Raw genomic sequence first — 18,064 nt, 5'->3', positions numbered from 1 at the left:
TTGAAGGAGTGGAAATGAATGTGGAAGTGAGTGGTATGAGTATAGAAAATGAGAGAATGGGTGTGCAAGAGGAGCAGGGAAACGGGGAGGCTCAGGGTGGACAGGGATACACAGCGTGAGAAAGGTGGATGCTCCAAGAGGAGGTGAGAGAATGTGTAGGCAGGAAAGTAATGGGATGATCAGGGATCAAAAGGAAACAGATGGAATTGCAAAGGGTTCTAAATGAAGAAGCAGAAAGGGAAATGGCCCCAGTCCAGCATGGAGAGATCACATCGAGTGAGTGGTATCAGTGGAACTAGCTGTAGATCCAGAAATGAGTTGTTGTGTTTGTATACCAATGCTAGAAGTATAAGAAACAAGGCGGATGAAATGGTTGCACTAATTGCGTCTGTGCACCCAGAGATTGTCGGAATAAGTGAGACATGGTTAGATGAGGATGACATCCTGGCAGGAATAGAGATGGAAAGGTATGATGTGTTTCGTGAGGATAGAAGGGGTAAAAAGGGAGGGGGGAGTGCTATTGATGATAGAGAAAGAGTTATGTCCATACAAGGTAGAGATGCAAGAGGGAAATGGGGCCAGTGGTTTTGAGGCAGTATGGTGTGAGATAGAGGTGAATAGAATCAAATACTTGGTGGGATGTTGTTATAGACCTGGTAATGTGGATGGTGGTGATAGTGAAATGTATAGTCAAATAATCCAAGCAAATAAGAAAAGGGTGATCATTATGGGTGATTTTAATTATGGCAATATAGACTGGAATGAAGAGATAGCAACTGGAAGTAAAGAAAATGAGTTTCTTGAGTTTTTGACGGATAACTACTTCAGACAGTATGTAACAGAGGGCACAAGAGGATTAAGGGTCTTGGATTTGGTCATCTCATCGGAGGATGTAATTATCAATGAGGTATCAAATCATCCACCAATTGGTGAAAGTGACCATGAGGTGATTACTTGGGTGGTTGCCAGCAGTGCAAGGACCCCTGTGAAAAAATGGTATATGTGGAACTACAAGGGGGTGATTATGAAGAGCTCAGGAGACAGCTTGCAGGTGTAGCATGGAATGAGGAGTTAGCTGGAAAAGAGATCAATGCAGCTTGGGGGATTTTCAAAAAATATTTAGTGGATGCAATGTCTAAATGTATACCACGGGTGAGAAGGTTAAATAAGTTAGGTGTGAGATGGATGAATAAAGAGATTAAGCATGCAATACAGAGAAAAAGGGCATTGTGGAGGCAGCATAAGAGAAGTGGAAGTAACCAATTTCATGAGTTCTACAAAGACCAGGCAAGGAGAGTGACTTGGTTGGTGAGAGTAGCTAAAGAGAGGTATGAACAGCAGTTAGCTAATGAAGCTAAAAAGAATCCTAGGGAGTTCTTTCGATATGTAGCCAGCAAAAGAAAGAATGATTATGGAAGGATGACATTGATTGGAGGAAATGGTATAAAGACAGCTGTTGCAGAATGTGTGGTGGAGATACTTAATGAGCAGTTCATAAAGATCTTTCAATCTTGTGAATGTGATTTTATGGAGAGATTGAGAGCAATTGATGATGGGGAGGAGAGACTGACTGTAAGTGAGCAAGAGGTGTTTGGGGAGTTGAGTAAACTAGATGTAAATAAGGCTGTGGGACTTGATAATATATCACCGCGTATTCTGAAGGAATGTGCCAGAGAGTTGACACCTGCCTTGACATATTTTTTTAATACGAGTCTTGCACTTGGTCAAGTCCCTAAAGAGTGGAAGGAGGGCAAGATTGTGCCACTTCATAAAGGAGGTGATCGAACTCAAGCATCAAACTATAGGCCTATCTGTGTGTCAGGTGTTGTGATTAAGTTGTTGGAGAAGCTTGTGAGAACTAGGATCCAGAGTTGGGTTGACAACAATGGTATAATCTTTGATGGACAGCATGGATTTGCTAAAGGGAGGTCTTGTTTTAGTAATCTACTTACTTATTACAATAAAGTGACTGCTTCCTTGGACAGAGGAGAAGGATACACAGTAATATACTTGGATTTTGCAAAAGCTTTTGATAGAGTACCTCATGATAAGTTGACAGTCAAGCTAGAGCAGATGGGGTTGGATATTAGATTAGTGCATTGGATTGGAGACTGGCAATCTGATAGGTATCAACAAGTTGTGTATGGGGGAGCAATATCCAGGAAAGGGAAAGTCACTAGTGGAGTGCCTCAGGGATCTGTTTTAGGGCCATTACTATTTAACTTGTATATTAATGATATTGGCGAAGATTTGGATGGAGATATTCAGTTGTTTGCAGATGATGCAAAGTTGGGACGAACCATAAAGAGTAGTGAAGATGTTGTGGCCTTGCAAGAAGACTTGAATAAATTGAGTGATTGGGCAAGCAAATGGGGATGTGAGTTCAATGTTGCAAAATGTAAGGTTTTAAAATTTGGAAAACAAAGATGGGATGCAGAATTTATGCTTGGTGAGAATATATTGTTGGAAGTAGACGAAATAAGAGATCTGGGAGTGATAGTGGATAAGGATCTAAAATTTAGGGGACACATCGCCAAAATTGTGAAGACAACACAAAGACTTCTGGGAATGATGAGGAGGACACTGACGTGTAGAAGTAGGGAGATTCTTGTTCCATTGTATAAGGCTTTGATTAAGCCACACATGGACTATTGTGCCCAGATTTGGTCACCTGGTTTTCAGAAGGATGAAGAGATGTTGGAAAGGGTCCAAAGGCGACTGACTAAGGTAGTTTCTGACCTCTGGAATGTTGAGTATGAGGAAAGATTGAGAAGATGTAATTTGCAGAGTCTGGTGGCGAGAGAAGGAAGAGGGGAGATATGATAGAGACCTACAAGTTGGTAAGGGGTTGTTATAGGATCAATGGTGGAGAAGTTCTACAGCGAATAGTGGGAGATCAGGGGAAAACCAGAGGTCATCCCTGGAAACTGTATAAAGAGGGTGTGAGTAGGGGAGTGAGAGGCAGGTTTTTTTCGTGCAGAGTTGTGAATGATTGGAATGCCTTGCCTGAGAGTGTGGTGTCTGCAAGGAGTTTGAATGTGTTTAAGACCCGGTATGATGAGATGTGTGTGAGATAAAAGGACCTCCTAGATGAGTCTTTGACTCCATGAGGTCTTGTATAATAATAATAATAATAATGTAGTTTGGTTTAGCTCTAAGGTTTCTTGGAGTGGGACATTTGTGAATAAGGAGGAGACATCAAAACTGACCATTATGTCAGTATGTTGGAGTGTAAGGTTTTCTATTCTGGCTTTGAAGTGGGCTAAGTTTTTATGTGTGATGGTGTGTTGCCAGTATAGTGTGTGAGCACTTTGGCCAAATGTTTAGCTGATTTGTATGTGGGGGAATCAATGCCATCCACTATGGGACATAATGGCACATTTTCTTTATGTATTTTTGGGAGTCCATATATATGGGGGGGGGGAATGGTGTTAAACGATTTTAATTTGTTAGTTCTACAGGCCAAGAAGGACTTCTTAAGGAAGCTTCTTAAGGAGCCTGTGGAGTTTTCTAATTTGTGAGTTGGTGGGATTGTACTCAATAGGGAGGTAAGTAGCTCGATCTAATAGTAGAGCATTAAGCTTACCTGTGTAATCCTTTTGGTTAAGTACTACTGTGGCATTACCTTTATCCGCTTTGGTGATTACTATTTCTTTGTTTTTCTTCAATTCCTGCAGAGATTTATATTCCTTATTGGATATGTTGGTTTTTTGGTGGTCTTGCTTTGGTGAGAACACAAGCTACATACAGTCTAATATCGTTAGCGATGTGGTTTGGAAGATGGTGGATCCCGCATTCAATTTGGATCATTATATCCTCGGTGGGTAATTTTCTGGGAGCAATGGCGAAGTTGTGGCCCGTGAGAGAGCATTGACTGCTTCAGTCTTCAAATTAACTGAAGAAAGGTTGACTACAGTGTCAGTAGGAAGTTTTGGTTATAAATTTATATTATATATTTATAAATAAAAATGATAAATTTTATAAATTTATATAATATTTTATAAATTTTTATAAATTTATTATTTGCTTTTTGCTTCACAGAAAGGATCACTACATAGAATTTTTAATTGGTGTAGTTTTTGATTTGGTTTATATTTACTTCACAGGTGGATGATAGATTATCTCCAACTCCTGAAACCAAAATACAATCATTATATGGCCCACTTCATGAGATGGCAAAATTTAGGGTTTTAGGAATTGTAGGCAAAGTAATGCTTGTATTAGATACTGATACCAGTGCAACATTTGTTATAAAGGTATTCTTTCTTTCTTTTATTATTATTTTTATATCATTTAAATTTAAAAATTTTCTACATACAGTATATTGAAAATACAAATTTTACTTTATTTGTTAATTAATTTTGAATTGATTTTCAATTTATTTTCATTAAATATGATTGTTTTGTGATTACTTTTATTAAATCATAAAAATTACACATCAGCTTTAAGATGGCAATACCACTATTAATACAAAGTTAATTGCTAGGCATTAGTAGAAAAGTAGTCTTCTGAAACCTATTGCTAAGTATATCTCTAATATACTTCATACAGAAATGATATTCATCAGAATGCTATTATGTATCCTACTAAATTTATTTTAAAGAAAACAGTAGACTTTTAAAAGACATTACACATGTCCAGCAACTGTTCCAAACTTGGCAAAAATGGCTGCTGAAATATGAGCTCTAAAAAGCTTGGTGTTATTTTCTTTTCTAAACATTACTTCTTCTCCTCTCAACTCCTAACACTCTATAAGTCTCAGATCTGTCTAACTTTGGAGTGCTATTCTCACATTTGGGCTAGAGCACCTGAGACCTCTCTAAGAATTCTTGATGATATTCAGAAGAGGACAATCTAATTAATAGATGACCCTTCCCTTACAGACTCCCTTTAGTCTTTATCATAAGCACTCTGTTTCAGCATGTGCCTGTTCTATAGGTACTTTCATGAGTATTGCTCCTTTGAATTAGCTTCTACAATTTCTCCACTTCTAACCATAGAAGAGCTAGAACAGCCACTGACCAACACCCATACACTGTCTACCTTCAAACACACCAAACTAACTTCTCATAAGCATTCTCTATTCTTTGGAACAATCTCTCCCAAAAAATATAAACATATCAACAGGCTTCATTTTCTCTGTAATCACTTGCCCACACATTTTGCAACAAGGGTTGAAGTGTTATAGCTTGTGACCTTTCAAGTGTGGGGTCACAAGAAAAAAAAACTGGAATTCATTCTTTATGCAGTTATATACTAAGAAGATGATGAAACAAATAGGACAGTCTTGATTCTGTGTTTGATATTATGGATGGATCAGTGTACTGAACTTACTCCACTTGACAACCAGTTTGTTCAGGTGCTGTTTCATGGTTTTGTCCAAATATCCCATTTAACATTCAGTAGCATTTTTGCTTTAAAAGTGTGTGCCTGCTACTATATTGTGCATATTGCCTTATTTCATGAGTATGACATGCTGGAGCAAATAACTTTGCATACTGCCCATTTACTATCATGATATGTTATTATTATTATTATTATGCGTGCGTGCATGTGTGTGCGCACGAATTTCTCAATTATAGATTTCGTAGCTTCCCAACACAACAAAAAACCAATAAATAATAACCAACTGGTGTCATCCTCAGATAAGCTTACATATAAGCTTCAAGGATGAAAGCAGAGAAATTAGTTCTCATCCAAGATGTATCATATGTAACCAAATGCATGTAATGTATGTGTCACATGTAAAGCAATGTATGTAATGTATGTATTATATGTAAACAAATGTATGTAATGTAAGTATCATATGTAAAAAAATGTAAGTAATGTATCATATGTAATCAAATGTATGTAATGTATGTAATAACTGTAACAAAAGTATGCAATATATATGAGTGATTATATCCATTGATATTGTATATATAGAGTGTAAAATTGCAAAGAAACATCTGTAATAATTATCATTATGAATATTATGAATATACGTTGTAAACTGTTATTGTTATTATTATTATTTAAAAAAAACTTTATGTACGAGAAAGTGTTTGTTATGCATAATTGTGTTCATATAATGTATGTAATTTATCTGAGAAATAATAAAATGTTAAAAAAAAAAAAATTATTATTCAGGTCTCCATGGACTCAAAAGCCTCATCATGGGAGGTCCCTCCTAAGAAACAAAGTATCATACCATTCCTTAAACTCAATGACCATTCTCGCCCTCACCACTCTATCAGGCAATGCATTCCATGGTTCAACCATCCTCCATGCAAAGAAACCACTCCTCACCCCTCTTGCTCACAGTTTCCTTTCGTAACCTCCAGAGATGGCCCCTTGTCATCACTCCTTCCTGCTATTCAACCAAGCAAAAGAACTCCCCAGTGTCAACCCTGTTACCTCTCAATAGTTTAAAAGTCTCAATCATATCACCTCTCCTTCTTCTATCCACCAAACTCTGTAGCCACATTCCCTCAGCCGATCCTCATAACTAACATTGTAGTCCTGAAACCATCTTTGTTATCCACCTTTGTACCCTTTCCACAGTTAATTAATCCCCTTCAAATCCTGAGGACCAAATCTGAGCACAGTAGTCTAAGTGTGGTCTAAACAGGGTCTTATACAATGGAATGATAACTCTTTTATCTCTGCAGGTCAGCTCCTTCTCATAATAGCAACAATCCTCTGTGTTACCTTCACCACCTTTGCAATATGTCCCCCAAATTTCAGATTTCTATCAATCATCAATCCCAGATCTCTTGTCTCTCCTACTTCCTTCAATATAGTTCCTCCAATAGAGTATGCAGCGTCTCATCGATGTATCCCAAACCTCAAGACCATACATTTTTCTGCATTAAACCGATACCCCCATTCATTTACCTGTTTGTCTAGCTTACCACATCTGCACTATTACCAATAACCCTTCCCAGCTTCATATCATCCACAAACAACTGAATATTCCCCTGCAATCCACTGACAATATCATTAATATAAAGGTTAAACAATATAGGTCCCAGTACGGAGCCCTGTGGGACCCCTCTGCCTCCTTGAAACTGTCCCACCATACACAACTCTCTGATACCTATTGGACAGCCAATCCTGAATCCAGTTGACCAACCTGACATCCACTGACATGCACTGCAACTTAAACATCAGCCCATCATGCAGCACCCCTACAAACCTTCGCTGAATGTTGTATTCTAAAGTTCAGAAAAGAAAATGAAATGATAAAAAAAAAGTGCAACAAATTGAAATGCAGTATTTTTTCTAGTGATTGAATAATATGTTAGCTTATTTTGTAGTAATCGCTCGTCTACCTGCCTAATATAAGAATAGCATTTCTCATATAACTTAAATGGGATTTTGAGGCTTATTATATCACCACAAAGGAATTGTTTTGTGTGTATTTTGACAATAGAAGTTGATATGTAAAATAACAAAGAGGTGTTTATTCATCATAGTCAGAAAGCATATTTCTTGCACACCTATAATTAAATTATAATCATGTTATATTTTGCTTCTTTAGAAAACAAATAATTTTGAAGAATGCATTATGATGTAATGCTTTGAGATAGCTGTTTGTTCAACTGTTTTGCTCTGTGTAATTTCAGTTGCTAGGTTCTGTTTTAAGTCACTTTTGACCTCCATATTCTAGAAAGTCATTAATCCAAGTGTGAAGCATAATTTGCAGATATTGTTGCATGGCCTGTTTCCAGTATAAGTTTGTGATGTGATGTGAGGGTGGAACTTACTGCAAGCTATTTTAGCAGTACTCTAATGAACGAAATGTGTGGAAGTTTTATAGATATTGCTTGATGATAAACATTCTTCTATGCATCAAGAAAAATTCATTCTTTGTGGCACTGAGCTCTTGAAATCATTATTTCAAGAGCTCAGTGCTTAGTGTGAACCACTAATTCACATCACTTTGTTCCTGTTTGTGTTATGTTTAGAAATATAAATGCATTATTGGGTGATGACATAAGGAAGTTATTAGCACAGTTTGCAAAATTTACTGCCCACTTATTATGCTATCTTTCATTGCTTAGTATAGTCGAGTTAGACTATACCAAGACTTGAGATTAGACTATATTATTACCTATATAGACTAGACTATGAAGTTAGACAATATTGCTAGACTTTGTAAAGGCATTTGACAGGATTACACATAGAACTCTGTTGCATAAATTAGAGCAAATTGGGGATTGATATAAATCTGGTAATTTGGATTAGAGGATGGCTGATGGACAGATATCGAAGAGTGGTTTATGGAGGAATTGAATTCAGGAGAGGTCAGGTGACCAGTGGTGTGAACCACAGGGCTCAGTACTTGGTCCTCTCATTTAATTTGTACATCAGTGATATAGGAAATGATTTGGCAGGAAATATTTACTTGTTTGCTGATGATGCTAAACTGGGAAGAGCAATTGTAAATGAAGGTGATGCAGAGATACTGCAGGAAGACTTAAATCAACTAGCAGTATGGGTAAAGATCAATAGCTACCAATTTAATAGATCCAAATGTAAGGTGATGCACTTTAGGAAGAAGAGATCATGAGCTGTGTACTATATTTATGGAACTGAACAGTAGGTAATTGATGAGGCCAAGGACTGGGGGGGGGTGATTGTGAACAAGGAATTGAAGTTTAGAGGGCATATTGTAAAGGTAGCAAAAACTGCGCATCAAATTATATGGTTATTGGAGAACACAATAACGTGTAGGGTTAGAGAAGGAAAACAACTGGACTATTGTGTGCAGATCTGGACTTCTTCATTCCCAGATTCTGTGGGGGATGAAGAAATGGTGGAGAGGATCAAGAGGAGAGTGACAAAGATTGTTGTCGAGGATGATTTGTTCCCTATGAGAATTGATTGACAGTTTGTGGGCTTCAAAAACTAGCTGATCGATGAAAAAGAGAAGACATGATAGAAGCATACGAGGTGTGGATATTAAATAACGAAACTGGTTGCAAAAATGTGATTTATTATTATCATCAACCTTTCTTTTAGTGTTACACGGTGATCAGCATTCATTTTTGAAATTATGGATTCTACAACTGCGTTAAAATAACTCTTTTTATTATCCCGACGTTTCGATCTTCATGTCAAGATCATCATCTGGAGCATACATAAATATACAAGACAAGCTGCGTTACATTTCAAACCATAAGCTGGAGAAACAATGATTTGATCATATGCTACTCACTGGCATGACCTCCAGTGAAAAAAAAAATATAAAATAAAATAAAATTACATCAAGCTAGATTTCATTTATGATTACATGAATAAACATTCTTGCTTACAGATGGTTTTCTTTCCAGTAACAGTGATGTCCTATTTCTATTATTACAATTGTTATTTTTGATTAAAAAAAAAAAAAAATATTTATAAATTACAACATGAATAAACATTCTTTCTTATAGATTTTTTCTTAAACAGTGATGTCCTATTTTTTAGTATATTAATACTAGAATCAATACTAAAAAATAGGACATCGCTGTTAAAGAAAAAATCTATAAGAATGAATGTTTATTCATGTTGTAATTTATAAATTTTTTTTTTTTTAATCAAAAATAACAATTGTAATAATAGAAATAGGACATCACTGTTACTAGAATGAAAACCATCTGTAAGCAAGAATGTTTATTCATGTAATCATAAATGAAATCTAGCTTGATGTAATTTTTTTTTTTTTTTCACTAGAGGTCATGCTAGTGAGTAGCATGTGATCAAATAATTGTTTCTCTAGCTTACGGTTTGAAATGTAACGCAGCTTGTCTTGTATATTTATGTATGCTCCAGATGATGATCTTGATATGAAGATCGAAACATCGGGATAATAAAAAGAGTTATTTTAACACGGTTGTAGAATCCATAATTTCAAAAATGAGTGATTTATTATTACAATTGTACAACTTAATTGTTATCCTCTTCAACATGCTTCCCTCCTCTATCTATACACCATTGCATATGAATTTTCCATTGTTGGAAGCAGTGCTGCAAGTCATCAGGTGTTATCTGCTTCAGTAGCGCTCCCGATTTCATATGCAATGGTGTATAGATAGAGGAGGGTATTTCAGCGGATTTCAACTTTGGAAAAAGATACCTTTTTCCAAAGTTGAAATCCGCACTAACTGAAAATGGGTATCCTTCAGTGCGGATTTCAACTTTGGAAAAAGGTAAAAGTTGCATGGAGCTAAGTCCAGCATTGTTCTTCCACAGATCAGGTCTCTTCTTCCTCACTCGTTCTCTGAGCTTGGCCAGAACCTCAAGGTAATAATGTTGGTTAATTGTCTGACCCTCTGATACTCATTCAACCATTACCACGCCACTGATATATTAAAAAAAAAAAAAAAAAAAAAAAAAAAAAAAAAAAAAAAAACGATCTGCACTGCCTTCAGTTTTGACTTGCTCATTCTTGCTTTTTTCACTCTTGGTGACATGGGAGTTTTCCAGTGCATCGATTGTCTCTTTGTTTCTGTTTCTGGACTTCGCTCCATATGACTTTTATCTTTTTCCAAAGTTGAAATCCGCATTGAAGGGCACCCATTTTCAGTCAGTGGATGAGGTAAAGGAGGAAACAGCAGTGCTACTGAAGCAAATAACCTGATGACTTGCAGCACTGCTTCCAACAATGGAAAATTGTATGCAACAGTGTACAGATAGAGGAGGGGGGGAGTATGTTGAAGGGGATAACAATTAAGTTCTACAATTGTAATAATAAACCACATTTTTGCAACCAGTCTCGTTATTTTAATAGCCACACCTCATATAAGTTATTAAAGGGATTTTATAGGATTGAAACTGAAGACTTTTTTAGTACCTGGCAGGAGGAAAGAGAACAAGCAGTCACCAATAGAAATTGTGTAAGAGTGTGGTTAGCAAGGATGTTTAGGACTAGATTTTTTGCTTGCAGGATGAATTGGATTGCCAGAGATGTGAGTTCTTCATCAGTGAATGATTTTAAGGAGAGAGAGAGAGAGAGATGTGATAGGTATTGTGTGATTAATGGCTAGTGAGAATAAGGGATCTCCCGAAATGAGTCTTCTAACTCCATGGAGATACCTATATAATAATAATAATAATAATAATAATTATTATTATTATTATTATTATTATTGCATGACACCTTCAAGGAGTCCAAATACTCATTGAGGGAGGGCACCTACTCTACAACTGTCTGACTCCACCACTCCATCCACCAACTACAGCGAGCTGCATCAGCTACACCAGCACCATCTACTCCCCACCACCACCACTGGTATTTTCACAGACAAACACAAACATCCATGCCCATGGCGAGATTCAAATCCGCAGCCTTTTGACTGGACAGCAGATATGCTAATTGCTCAACCAACGAGGCCGGCATTATTATTATTGTACAGGCACATCCATGGAGTCTGAAGACTCGTCGCAGGAGACCCAAACTATACACAAAATCTGTCATACCTCTCCTTGAACCCATTACCAGATAAGGCACTCACAACTGACTCTAGCAACCCATTCCACTCATTCACAACTCTGCAAACAAAAAATCTAGTCCTCACATCTCTGCTAACCACACCTTTATTCAACTTCCAGGGATAACCCCTTCTTGCCCTTCTAGCCAGTGCTGAAACATTTCCCCTGCATCAATCCTATGAAACCCTTTAAGCAACTTAAATGTTTCTATCATATCCCCTCTTTTTTTTTCTCTCAACCAACTTCTGCAATTTACAGACCACTCGCCTCTGAATCTTCTACACCACTTCATCATCTCCAAGAAACTCAGGAGACCAGACTTGAGCACAGTAATCCAGATGTGGATGTATCGAGGAATAACAACTTCCTTATCTCTACTTGTTATTGTGTTCTTTAGTAGTCAAGTAATCTTATGAGCTACCTTAGCAACCTTAGCAATATATCCTCTAAACTGTAACCCTGTGTCTGCCACCACCACCACCCTGAAATCTCTAGGTTCATCTATTCCCTGGAAAACAGTGCCATCAATGTTATACACAGCTTGTAATCTTTTATCCCAAAATGAATAAGTTTACATTTCTTCACATTAAACTGATACCCATATTTTTTGCCCATACTGACAGCCTATTTAACATGTTCACTGCCACGCTACTCGGGCATAGTTTGTTACCGTACACCAAGCAATTGCACTTCTTCAAGGTCAGTATGGGTAATCTCGTTGCCAATGGTAATTGACATACGAGTATATTCGTAGTTGGCTTGTGAGGCTCATATACCATCTACAAGTATACACACTTTCGCTGCTAGCTCTGCACGCCAAGCAGTTTCATTTCTTCAAGGTCAGTACGGGTAATCTCGTTACCGGCGGTAAGCGTCATACGAGTATATTCGTAGTTGGCTTGTGATGCTCGTATACCAACTACGAGTATACTCGTAGTTGGCAGCGAACGTGTTAAATCATCCTTCAAGCTCTCCACATTGCCTTGATTAACTATTATTCTACTTAATTTTGCATCATCAGCAAACAGCTAAGTATTTCCTTTCAGGTTATTTCCTATATCATAAAATCTAGTCACCTGTTTTTTCCCCAAAGTGTAATTGACATACGAGTATATTCGTATGTCAATATACTCGTATGTCAATTTTTGATATCTGTTTAGCAATCATCCTCTTATCCAGTGGCGAATTCTCCATGCTTGCTATGCTTGCTGCACAAGCTCATTAATTGAGAAAGAAGTAATATTTATTTGTTAATAAATGCATGCATTTATAAGCTTTCCATTTAGGCTTTTATTTTTGTAGACAGAAGACGTTTTAAGCTTGTGAGGCAATAATTGAGCTTTGCATTGTGTATTGAAGGCCAATGCTAGTCAAGCTACCTTGGCTTGCTCGGTTGTGGGAGCATCCAGGTCCTCGCTTCAGCACTGTGATTTCATGCGCTCACATAGCCATTTCCACTTTCTCCACATCATCTCACCCTGTTGCTTAAACATGGGCCATACGCAATCAAAGTAGCTCTAGCCAGTGAGCTTCAGCCAGCCTTTACAAGTGTGTGTGTTGCTTTGGAAAATTAAGTTACAACCAACTTTTTATGACGATGTTATTGACCAGTTCATAAAGAAGAACTGTAGGGTAGAATTTGTATTCAAGTAGCTAAATTGAAAAAGATAGAATATCATTTGTAAAATAAATGTTGTATTTGTATGATTAAATGTAAATAAATTTCTAAATACAGGTAACACTCGTATAATGCGGTACTTATACAACGCGGTTTCAATATAACACTGTCTAAAATTGTAGTAACCCTTGTTGAACGCGGTACTTATACAACACGATTCCGATAAAAACACGGTCTACAAATTGTTGTAAGCCTTTATCTTTTCCTATGTTTTTCACCGCGCGACTTAAAAATCAAATTTTATCTTCGTTAAATTTGTGTCTGCCTGTATCCTGCATGTAATTATAAGTAGTGAATTTATATTAGGGGAAATACCCTTTAGCACGCATGTACCTCAATTGTTTACTGTATAAAACATTCATTGTTGAAATTGACCGCGTTTCTGCCAGGAAAGTTCATTTAAAAATCATAAGTGTGTTCTTCTCAAGCTGAGCACTTTATTTTCTGGTGAGTTACATACAATATGTAATGCTTGCTTTTTTCTGTAAAAAATTGTTTTTATAGTAATGGCCATGAACTGCAATGAAAGAGAAAAACCAACATTGAAAACAAAATTAATTTCTCTCGAAGAAAAATATTGAACATCTTGGATCAGTTGAAAAATGGAGAAAAAACATGAGTTTTTGTAGGGACTTTGAATTTAAATGAATCAACAATTCGAACAATCATACAGAATGAACATAAAATCCGAGAAAGTGTTTATTGCAGGATCAACGATAAGTGCAAAGCACGTTGCTCGTATACACGATATTCTAATGGAAAAATGGAGAAATTTCTAATGATTTCAATAGAAGATTGCATCTCAAAAGAAAATTTCTATGGATGGAAATCTTATTAAACAAAAAACTCTCAGAGTTTTTAAGCATTTATAGTTCAGACCAGGTGTTCAATGTGGATGAATCCGGGTTATATTGGAAAAAAGTGCAAAAACGCATCTATATTTCGAAAAATGAAAGATCAGCTCCTGGATTAAGTTTCCAAAGATAGAATTACTCTACTGTTTTGTAGTAATGCATCAGGTGATTACATGACAAAACCAGTGTTATTAAGCAATCCTCAAATCCTCGTGCTATGAAAGATTAAAATATGCACTATTTTATTTTGCCTAAAACATTTATGCATTACGTGCAATGAAGATTGAGTATAATTTGTAATTTTTTTACTTTTATACTGTGTATTTGTTTCGTAGTTTATATGTTTTCTTAACTTATATGAATTACCTGAATTAAATAAAAATATTTTTTTTGTTGGATATGTCATTGTTGTTTATATAATTTTTAAAAAAAAATCGATTTTGGAACATAACCCTACTTTTTCTGTGTGATCTGAGATTCACATAACGCGATTTATATAATGCAGGATTTCTGCAGAACCTAACATCTGCATTATACAAGGGTTACCTGTACATAATTTTAAATGATCAGTAATTCATTATTCCGCTAATCAGACTTCAGTCACACCTCTCATTCCCTGAATGATAACAAGAGCAAGCATGAATTTCAAGACCAGCATTCGCCCTGACTCTTATCCACTTAACCAATGTCATATCCGTCCACATTTGTTCTAATTTGCATAGCAGAGGTTCATGTGGTATTCTCTCAAATTCCTTTGCAAAATCTAGCAAAACATTGTGTAACCATTTCCTTTATCCAGTTGAGCAGTCACTCTATTCTTTCTTTCTCTCCCATAGTCTTAAATGGACCATCGGGTCACTCGAGGCTGGTAGGTGATATTCTTTGTTAGCCTCCTCCAATCATGTCAGTCTCTTGTTCTTGATGTCAGTTGAGAAAGGGAGGAATTTGTCCATTTTAATCGAGGTCAGCCCGAATCCTTGATCCCAGAATGATTCCTTCTAGTGCTTGCTTTGGAATGCCATTAGCTGTCTCCACATGTCCGAACCATTTCATCTGTCTTCTTCTGATGACTGTCAGAATATTTTCCCTTTTTCTCCCATCTATTGAATCAATCAGTTTTCGGACATTTTCATTGGTTTCGTGAGCGGTATAGGGAATTCTCAAAAGTCTTCTGTAAGTTTTCATTTCAAAAGACAGGAGTCTCCTTTCATCTTCCCTCAATAAAGTCCAAGCTTCACAACCATACAAGAGGACAGAATTCACCAAGGTGTCAATTAGTCTTAGTCTGGTTATGATTGCTATTCTGTTTATCTCCCCACAATGGGTTTGACTTCTGTAGGGCCACAGTTGCCTTAGCAATTCTATATTTAATGTCGGTTTTTGAGTGGCCATCTTGACTCAACATGCTTCCTAGATAAGTGAACTTGTTTACATTCTCAATTTGTTTATTGCCAATTTGTATCTTTAAGAGTTCAATGTCTGATTTTGAGGTTATCATTGTTTTTGTTTTTTATAGGTTTATGTATAATTCATGTTTTTTTTTTAATGTTCCAAAAACGCAGCTGGTTATCTCTTGTAATTCTTCTTCACTTTCTGCCAGAAGATCGTGCAAAATGTAAGTTATTTATTCTTAGTCTCCAACTACCATTCCAGTGTCATATTCATGAAGAGCTTCATCTATGACATATTCCAGAAAACAACTAAAAAGAAGAGGGGACAAGATCTTTATTACCCCCCCCCCATTCTGCCCGGAAGAGTTCACTGCTGTAATTTTTAATTTCAATTCTCATATCAGATGAGGAATAAAGAGATTTAATAGTCCTAATGATTTTGTTTTCAATGCCATATTGATTAAAAAGCTTGAATAGGGTTACCATACGTCAGCATTTATGCAGACATGTCCACATTTTGATAATGAAAATATCTGTCCGTATACATTTTCAAAAAACCCCCGTTTTGTCCACATTTCTGTGGGAGCATTTTAGATTTTTGCCCCAGGCGTTTCTCCTGTGTTGATAACATTGCAGAAACAAGAATGCAGAAGTTTGGTTATATTATAGAACAATTGAATGAATAATCGAATCGAATTGCACTTTTAGATATCTGCACTAATTTTTTTTTCAACTTTACGCTCTTTCTCGCTGGCACTGCTCTCACGTTAATGGCGTTACTGCATGCTTAGTGCTATGATAGTGGTGGTGTTTGACATGGAAATCAAGACACATCCTTAGTTTTGTTCGTTCTTAATTAGTATTAACGACCTTACCAAGTAAGTAAGATATTAAATTATCAAGTTATATTAGAATTAAAATATATACCACATTTTAGGTTATGACATAACTTTTATGTAGGCCTACCTAAACATTATGATATAATTTTATATCATCTTACTTATATTTATTTCAGATTATCTGGAGGATGTCTAAAGCTAAAAGAAAGTGCTCCTTCAATGATAATCATAGGGAAAAATTTCCATGTTTTAGCCTTGGACGTGAGTAATGGGAAGCTGAATGTATTGTATGCAGTCCTGGTACTTATGTTTCGGGTGCACAGCATGGGATAAGAGACTTGGAACTACATGCAAAAACAGAAAAGCGTTTAAAGTGTGTTAGGGGACAGAGTTCAACAGGAAAATTAAGTGATTATTTTATCAAGCCAAATTCAGAATTGGAAGACAGCATAAGTTCTGCTGAAGGGGCCCTTGCATATCATACTGTTGTTCATCACAACAGTTACAATTCCATGGACTGTGCTCCTGGATTGTTGAAACAAATTTTCAATGATTCAAAAATTGCAGCCAAAGTGTTGAGTGGTCGCAGTAGATGTTTGTGTCTGGAATGAGTTGGTCAGGCAATGGGGTGTCAGCATTTTGGCATTTTAGAATATGGTAACCCTATTTTTGACAGTTTAAAAAGTTGTGACAGATTATTTTGTTATGTTCTATGTATTTTTCACCTAGTATGTATATTGTAAAAATATGGTCCATTGTACTTCTGGACTTCCAGAAACCTGCTTTTTCATCTGATAGTCTGCTTTCTGTTTTCTTTTCGATTCTTGACAATAATATTTTTAACAGGATTTTGCTTGGATGACTAATAAGGCTTATTGTTCTATAGTTGCTACATTTATTACTGTTTCCTTTTTAGGAATAGGTACAAGGACAGAAGTCTGCCAATCCGAAGGCCAAGTCTCTGTGTTCCATATGTATTGGGATAAATTTAGCAAGGTGTCTATGATGATGTCACCTCCTTTGCATATCAATTCCATTATAACACCATCAATTCTCGGTGATTTTCCTATTTTTGAGGAGCTAACTGCTGCAATGACTTCTTTTTTTAATATCGGGTAATCTCCTTCCTCCGAACCTCCTGGCAAAATTCCATCCAAAATATCATCAGTCAGTTCAGGGTCCTTTTGAAAAAGCTTGGTTGAATAACATTTCCATCTATCAACTATTTTCTGGTTATCCATGATAGGAGTTCCATCTTTATCTTCTCTGCTCCAATTAACTGCAGTAAAAGGTTTGGTTAACTTATTGATAATTTGAAAAGCACTTTTAGGATTATTTTTATGTAAGTCCTCTTCTTTATTTTTACATTCATCTAGTATCCATAAGTTTCTAGCATGTTTGATTGCTTTTTTAATAATCTTAGTAATATTTTTATACTGTTCTCTATTATCACCTCTATTAATATGAGATTTCAAATTTCTTCTTTCGTCACATAGGTCCAAATTTTTTTGGTTATTCATGGTTTATTGACTTTCCTTTTGTATCCAAGAATTTCTTCAGCTGTCTCAGTTATCTTTTGTGAGAAGTATTTAGTTTTAGATTTGATATTATTATTTTTTTGAAGCTTGTGTCAAAAATTTGTTTTAATTTGTATTTATATAGTGTATTTATTTGGGGATCTTTTAATTTTTCTATATTATATCTTTTACAAGTTGATTTTGTAGGTAATATTTCCCTCATTTTCATATTCACAGTTGTGATGACCATATTGTGGTCGCTGCCAATGTCAGCTCCAGGAAATGATCTGGTTCTTGTGAGGTTGATGGAGTTTTTAAATTTTGTGCT

At 36.2% G+C, this 18,064-nt stretch overlaps 1 protein-coding gene across 2 annotated transcripts in view; it reads left to right on the top strand.

The window, feature by feature from the left end:
- The window catches only part of LOC150102584 (inactive ribosomal protein S6 kinase delta-1), a 519,967-nt gene that overhangs the window by 264,088 nt on the left and 237,815 nt on the right, over positions 1 to 18,064 (top strand). For both annotated transcript variants that reach the window (XR_016548936.1, XM_090399211.1), the window contains exon 8: positions 4,107 to 4,256. Coding sequence is in view for 1 of the 2 variants with exons in the window: in XM_090399211.1 (XP_090255337.1) it covers positions 4,107 to 4,256 (150 nt within the window). In the remaining variant the exon portion in view is untranslated. The remainder of the gene's footprint in view (positions 1 to 4,106; positions 4,257 to 18,064) is intronic.

Source organism: Typopeltis vanoorti, chromosome 10 (genome assembly GCF_054136105.1).
Source record: "Typopeltis vanoorti isolate ZY-2024b chromosome 10, IOZ_Tvanoo_1.0, whole genome shotgun sequence".
Lineage (NCBI taxonomy): Eukaryota > Metazoa > Arthropoda > Arachnida > Uropygi > Thelyphonidae > Typopeltis > Typopeltis vanoorti.
Note: the sequence above shows the minus strand (reverse complement) of the source record. Positions and strands in the feature narration are given on the sequence as shown.